The sequence below is a fragment of the Nomia melanderi genome, chromosome 2 (genome assembly GCF_051020985.1).
Source record: "Nomia melanderi isolate GNS246 chromosome 2, iyNomMela1, whole genome shotgun sequence".
Classification (NCBI taxonomy): Eukaryota; Metazoa; Arthropoda; class Insecta; order Hymenoptera; family Halictidae; genus Nomia; species Nomia melanderi.
The window spans coordinates 14,242,799-14,250,399 of NC_135000.1; the positions used below are offsets into that span (position 1 = coordinate 14,242,799).

General features: G+C 28.1%; 2 protein-coding genes across 3 annotated transcripts in view; both read right to left on the bottom strand.

Moving 5' to 3' along the window:
- LOC116431952 (uncharacterized) overlaps positions 1-4,010 on the bottom strand; it is a 28,842-nt gene extending 24,832 nt beyond the window's left edge. Inside the window, exons 1-4 of the mRNA XM_031988123.2 lie at positions 3,527-4,010; positions 2,853-2,975; positions 346-2,298; positions 105-270 (exon numbers count right to left, since the gene is read on the bottom strand). Coding sequence (XP_031843983.1) covers positions 105-270; positions 346-2,298; positions 2,853-2,975; positions 3,527-3,592 — 2,308 coding nt within the window. The 5' untranslated portion in view covers positions 3,593-4,010. The remainder of the gene's footprint in view (positions 1-104; positions 271-345; positions 2,299-2,852; positions 2,976-3,526) is intronic.
- Positions 4,011-4,215: 205 nt separating this feature from the next.
- On the bottom strand, positions 4,216-7,158 carry LOC116431954 (Fibroblast growth factor receptor 1 oncogene partner 2). 2 transcript variants are annotated; one of them, XM_031988128.2, is made up of 4 exons: positions 6,885-7,158; positions 6,225-6,359; positions 5,759-6,010; positions 4,216-4,606 (listed from the first exon to the last, which is right to left on the bottom strand). In XM_031988128.2, exons 2-4 carry the CDS (start codon positions 6,357-6,359, stop codon positions 4,379-4,381), a joined length of 615 nt encoding a protein of 204 aa, XP_031843988.1. In that variant the 5' UTR covers positions 6,885-7,158; the 3' UTR covers positions 4,216-4,378. The 2 variants fall into 2 exon arrangements, with proteins under 2 accessions (XP_031843988.1, XP_031843987.1); XM_031988127.2 differs by having other exon boundaries at positions 6,951-7,149.
- Positions 7,159-7,601: the final 443 nt, after the last annotated feature.

Here is a 7,601-nt window from a genome sequence, read left to right on the forward strand (position 1 = left end):
TTTGATTTTTTTCTCTAATACTCGATAAATTCTCTTACTAATGAAACAAGTTTTAGAGTAATTTTATATATAAAGTAATTTCATAAGCAAATAAATATACTTACCATTATCATCATATACAAGCATACATGGTGGATTTTCTTTCTGACATTTTGTTGCATTGGCGATTTCTCGTTTGCGGCATTCTTGGACGAATTTTATTGCTTCTAACCAGTACTCCATAGCTTTATGTACGCGTCGATTCATTGTGGTCCCTCGCAGTTGTTCCATCTATTTAAAAAATGTGGTCATTGTACATACAATATTGTGCTATTCGCAATGCAACAACAATGTTTAAGTACTTACTTTTGCAATCAATGTTATGACACGTGCATGTTCTCTTAAATAGTCGATAACTAAACGATCTACACGTGATGGATTTCCTTGAAGGCGAGGAATGGGGATATTGTTTGCACTTGTTACTCTTTTGCCAGGAAAATGAGCAGCTAACCCAGCTTCGCATTTCTTTCGTTCCTTTTCCAATTGCTTAAATTGTTTGTAGGTTTGCTCCAATCTAAAGTGAAGTATACTTGAAGGGGCTGTACGTCTAGCTGTCCCACTTCCATTTCTGAGACTTAGACCACCACCATAGAGTACAGAAAATAGACGTGAAACTGGAAGTGGTACAGGAACTGGCATCACCGATGGGAATAGTCCGGACCTTACTGTGCTTGGATTTGGTACTATTCCTGAATTAAATAGCACATTTCCCGATGAAATACCAGGAGTATTCTGTATTCTTGGCATATGATGTCGTTGTTTTACAATGTAATTAAAAGTATTCTTGTTCACTGAAGACCCTGCGATTTGATTGGTCAAATGACTCACGGAAGGAAAAGGTATTTTTTTAGTAAGATCTATTCCTTCCATTTTGTACGTATTAGTGCTATTAGGCTGTTTCAAGTCATGATACGATGTAGAACTCTGTGGTAACATTTTAAAAGTCTCGCCGTTATTGGCAGTGTAAGGTTGATAATTATAGTATCCATATTTTGCAATTGACTGATGTGTATGTCGTGAACTTAAATTCTTTGGAAATCCAATTGGTGAATATGTCTTAGTCTCGATAGTCTTAGATTTTGGACTGTTAATTTTCAATAAATTGTTATCAACTCTGTAATCGTTATTTGAAAGACAGTTCTCATTTGTGTCTAAGCTATTGATCGATGTTGTGGTAAAGTCGTTCACGCCTGGATAATAGTCGATTAGTTGTTTATATTCTTGGTCCACAGCTTGATCCAATTTGTAACTACGAGCTTGTTGCAAAAATTGCAATTGTTCATTTTGTATAGAGATATTTGCCATGCTTAATCTACCCGAATCTTGTAAATCTTTATAGTCACTGGCATTATTGCGTTGTATATTATTCCCAAAACAATTGTGCAGGTTTGTGTCAGCCGGGGAAAAGTGTTGCAACGGAGAATTTGAGAGAAAACCAGAATCGATACTTAAATCAGTCATCGCTGAGCTTGGTCTATAACTTTGATTACTGGCAGTCATGCTACACAACTCATGCATAGTAGCTGTAGGGTTACTATATGTATTAGCAGTACCATTTTGTCTAATATTATTATGATACTCCAGTTCATTAAGAGTAATTGGATCAGGAGAATCTAATGCCAATGTTAGAGCCATATTAATATTAAGATGCGGATTTGTACAATTTTGCATTCGTTGATAATTTCCAAATAAATCTGATGTATATCCCGTAGTGGATAAATTTTCTGACCAATTAGTAGACTCCTTATTTAAATTTGTCTCGTTTGTTGTTGTTAACAAGTCATTACACAGGGGCATAGTGTTTCCACTAATACATGAATTTTCATTATTTGGACGTAATACATATGACTGTGAATCAGATGAGTACATATTCGGATATGCATGAACTCCATTACTATATAAATTCTCTTGCTCTGATACTTGTCTTGCACATGTATTGAGACTCAATGTTTTAAGTTCTCTACAAAGATTGTTATAACTACATTCAAGTTTAGTGTTATTGGAAACACTGTTTTGTAATTTACTGAATGTAGAATGCATATTAAATTGGTCTATATTAGCAAGATTAAGATCTGTGTTATTTTCCATTTTATTCTCCATAATAGAAGATTGTGTGTCTAAATGATATTGAATATCGCCATTATATCTATTACTGTGAGCATTGTCACCAACAATCGAATCATCGTCAAGAATTTTTGAGACCAAATCATTAACCATAGAATTATTTAAATCCTGACTGTCTTCATCTTCCACATTCATCTAAATAGAATATTTAAAATATTACATTAATACAATAAAATCTTCATCTTTAGTAATCCATATATAACATTTTTAACTAATGTATTGTAAATTATAATAAATCTGATATCATAATTATATAAATTACATACAACCATTAATTTTACTCAGTATAAAGTAATTTTCTTAGATAAAATATGTGTAAATGTATTTGAAGAAAATAGGTAAATCGCTTAATTATATAAATGTGATAGTGTATGGATATATATATAATTTACATCGTACTTAATAAATGAATGTGTTAAAATAAAAAGTAAGTAATTCATAGTATTAGTTGCATTATTAGTTTTATATATGAAATTATTTTCAGATAATTCATTTGTTTATAATAAAATATTTTTTGCTGAATTATATACATACACTATATTATACATTTAATAAACAATATTTAAATATAACTCATAAAATGTTACAAAATAATATCTTATAATGTTTCAAATTAAAAAAGATTATTTTATATTTATTTAACTTTTTAAGTAATATACAAAGTACAATTATTATTTCAAATTGCTTACATTTTTTTGGGCATTACATTCCATTAAGTCATAGTTCCAGTAATGATATTCTGCATTGCAACGGTCAGCTGGATAATTATTTCGTGGTTCCAACATGCTAATGTTACGTTCAACCATATTATTCTAAAAAAATTATTAATTTCACACTACAAATAAATTGCAACAAATATTGCAGTACTTTACAATAGTACAAAAATACTAAGAAAAAGTACACAAAAGTGATTTCTTTACAATAATGTGTATGTAACTAAAAGTAAAATGTTATTAAAATAACATATTAAGGTGATTATACACACACAAAAATGAATATTGTAATACAACTACTAAATTGCACACATTAATTCTCTATTTACAGCCCAATGCCAGAACTGATTATTTGAAATTTAAATCTATTGTGAATGATATTGTAATATCGTTGTGCATTAAAAGCGAATGAATTTCAAATCGTTCTCACTCGTTAAGTTATCGTGATATAATAACGTAAGTAATAAATTCTTTGATGTAATAGACGTAATACTTTTCATCTACTCGGTCGTTAAATATCTCTTAAACAATACAATTATATCTTTCTCTACGCATTATGTTGGAACGATCGCGTTGTACTTTGCAGTAGAGAAAGATGAACGTCACTTTTTCGGTGATGAAGTCAGAGACAGTGAAATATGGTTGCTTACCTTGTTAACTGTAAAACCATTGTTGCCGATAATTGCAGCCAAATTGTGCACCTCGGACAGAGCCATTTGTTAAAGATCACTAAAAATCACCTCCACTCCTTGCCATCACCCGTTCACTTGTGCGTCTGTCCTCCCCAGCAGTGTGCACACCCACACCACCCTACACTCTCTTTAAACGGAGCTCACTAGTATCTCACGATGCACATTAACGGTGCTACTATGGGAGGGCAGAATGTAGATGGAACTGCGGTTATTATACTATATATATACGTACTACATATGTAATTAAATAGATAGCGTATGCTCGTATAGTTGAGCGCGACAAATACAGATAATAAATATCAAATATATAACGTCGCCCGTTGATTCCCGTCAAGCACGTATACTGTGCTTATATATACCTTTCATTGAACACGGACATCCAACTAAAAAGGATGGATCTTCAACTGTTTTGAAAATATATATAGCAAATGAACAATTTCTCTTTTCCCTAGGAAAGCATAGCTATTATTACTAAACTTTTCGAGCACATGCGCAAACATGCGGGAATATTCGAATGTTCCGATTTCATTGCGTGCTGAAAATTGGGTCCTTCCCGTCTTTTCATTAAAGAAAATAATTGAATTTTAATTGGAAATCGATGATTATTATTCGGAATAATGACGTGAAATGAAAACAACAATTAGAAATATTATTTTTTAATAAAATTCATTAAAAATGTTTATTGTGTACATATATTGTACGTGCACTTTATTGCATATAGATAATACACTTTTTTTGACATTAATTATGCTATAAAATATGAAATAAATAATACGAACTTTATATAAGTGTGTACATTAAAACATGTCTTTATACGGTTACAGAATCTGTTTGGACCGTTTTATTATCTGTTTCAATTTCTTTGTTTAGGGAACCATATTTATTAGCAATATTAACTATTTCCTTTAATGTTGCATTTTCTTCTTTTAAACTATAATACATCTCTTTTTCTTTCAATTCAGTTTCCTCATCTATGGTAGCTGCAGTTTTCATTATCGCTGCCATCTCATTAATTTTTTCAGCTTGACTTGTAATTATCTATAAGTTTACATATAAATTATAAACAACAATTGTCACTTTAATTAATATGAAGGTAAAGGATCTAACAAAAGAGTGCACAGTCTTTGAGTCACAGATTTTGCTGGAACTTTGTATACTAATAGATATTGTCGCCCTGTTCATGAAAATATAGCATTATAGGCATACATACTCAATAGTTTCTTAAATAATAGTTATTAAAGTTTTATGAGAAATATGTTTTACTATCTGAAAATGCATATTATTAGAAATGCAATGGCGTGACGGTAGCTTACTAAATTTGTAAACTGTAAGTTCGAGTTAGAATCCTGTGCGATGTACTTCTTTTTTCATTTTTTTTCCAATTGATCTATTTATGTAAATTATATTTCGCATATAAAAACACATATCTAATTTTAAATAATCACGATGATTGTGGTAAATCGAAATACATTCATTCATTGTAATTTATGTGATGCTTTTCTGTTTTCCGGTATGGCGGAAGTCTACTTTAATTTAAATATTAATATATTATATATTCTGTACACTTATTTATTATTATAGTTTTTTGTATAAAAATTTTATCTTTCGTTTTGTAGTAAAAATCACTACTATATACAATTGATGATTTGATATTTCCAACACCTATAACATAAATAAAATTGAAACTTTTTTTAATAAATTAAGATATGTCATTTGAATATTGTTTAAAATTATGTACGTGTTTTTATGTATGAAACATAATTTATATAAATAGACCAATTGAAAAAAAAATTTTAAAAATATCATTGCAAAGGGATTTGTACTCGCAGATTTCAAACTACAGCTTACTTTAGAATACTACCATCATACTATCGAAACTTCTATTGATACACTCCTTTAGATAGTAAAATATGTTTCATAAAACTTTAACAATTATCTAAAAAACTATTGAGTATCTACACTTACATTATATGAACAAGACAACAATATCTATTAGTATACAAAGTTTCAGCAAAATCTGTGACCAGAGGATCTTGGGCTCTTCTTGTAAGATAAAAGTAGCAGACAATATACTTTATAACTTTTTTACTTAAAATTAAAAATTCTATATTATAGACTTACATACAACATTCTCATTTTATAATAATAAATACGAAATAATGACACTGATATTTTGAACAGGATACTTACATTAGCATATTTTGAATTATGTAACGAAGTAGGGTCCAGTTTACATAGACGTAATAACGCTGAAGTTTGTTGCCTGTATTTCGACATTATTAATTCAAGGGCATTCTGGTGATCTTCCAATGCATTTTTCAATTGCTTATTTTGTGCTTGTATTTCTTGCAAATATTTACTTTCCCTATATATATTTGCGATTAATTGTACATGTGGTCTTTGATTCGCTTTTGTGTTCAAAATTTCTACTTCTTCTTGATACTAGGCATGCATAAAATATAAAATATTACAATTAGCAATTAATTTCTATCCTTATAAATATGATTACTACTGTTATATCAAAGAATCTTATTAATCTGTTCAAATTAATTAATTAACACTACTACAAATCAAATAATAAAAATTTAATATATTTTCATACTTATTCATATAGGTAATCATAAATTAATATAAATTAAGTAAACAATCTTTTTACCCGTTTCATATTAATAATTTGAGTAAAAACTGACTCTATTTCACTTATCAACTTATCAGCAACATTTTCATGGTCTGATATTTTAATTACTAATTTCTTAGCATCCAGTATAATCTGTTGAAAGGTTAGTGACATCTACAAAGATATATATATGTCATTAATAAATACACATACTTATAAACTATAAACTTATTTATCAAGTTATACACATATGCACATTTATAAATTTTAGTTTCCTACATTTTAAATATGAATCGAATATATTATGCATGTCATTTTTACAGTATTCTTTGCGTTTAAAAAATAAATATGTTCAAAATACTTTGTAAAAATAAGGTTACTATTTTCGACAAACGAATTGAATTACTTTAATCTTTCATATGAAAGTAAGAATTAAATTAATATAATCTGTAGTAAAAGAATATAATCTATAATTAAAGTAAATAATAAAAGTATTGTCAATTTCACAAAAAGATATATATCAGAAAATGTCAAAAAATGATTAAGAATTTTTTGTTTATCTAATGCAGATAATTGTAACATTTAGATAATTATTTAGTATTTTATACTATCTACAATTATAAACTATACATTTGTTAATATAAAGTTTACTTCTGTAAATGATTAAAGTTTGACGAGTACAAAATAGGTTATACTCACGTTGAATCTGTTAAATGTTTCTTGTAATGTTTTCAAAGGAAATGTGTGAACATTCTGTGTGCTTACCTCTTATAGATGAAAAACTTTATGCTATGAATGTTAGCACAACTTTAATCGTTAATTCATCCAGCTTTAAATGTGTAAGAAGTTGCTTAGATCGACGTAACATTAAAATATCTTGGCTAGCTCTGTGACTGTCTATACTTGTTTATTTTCAATCACTTCCATAAGATCATTGATTTACCAATTGAGAGACGACTAAATTCTTGCGTCACAAATATGCATAACATATATGTATATAAGGAAGAACACATGGTGTAGAATATTATACCTCGTTAATATTTGTCAATAATAATTAAAACATTTCTTCTTATTATAAATATAATACATTAATAACTATGTATTATACATATTGTTCTGTATTTATTGAAGGTAATAAGGATGTTAAAAAAATTTGTTATTATTATAATTTTTACTTTATAAAAATTAATGGAATTTTCATTATGTAAAATTTGTATTTATGAAGATTGATTAATTCGTGTTCATGTTATAAAGGAATTATTTTTTATTTTTTATAACATTAAACCAACTATTCTTATAGTTTAAGTATTTAAATTCTGTGTTAAATATTAATAATGATAAAATTATTTTCTTTATGGTTGATTATTCTGTATATATAGTAATTGTTATTTAATAAAAAAATTTATTTATAGGTAC

Bases quoted from the DNA above. Each gene is read 5' to 3' on its own strand.
- LOC116431954 (XM_031988128.2), bottom strand. From the start codon at position 6,359: ATGTCACTAACCTTTCAACAGATTATACTGGATGCTAAGAAATTAGTA. The intron at 6,011-6,224 runs GTAAAAAGATTG...ATGCATGCCTAG, and splicing joins AAATTATTAATATGAAACGG to TATCAAGAAGAAGTAGAAAT. The intron at 4,607-5,758 runs GTAAGTATCCTG...GTAAACTTATAG, and splicing joins ATAATTCAAAATATGCTAAT to ATAATTACAAGTCAAGCTGA.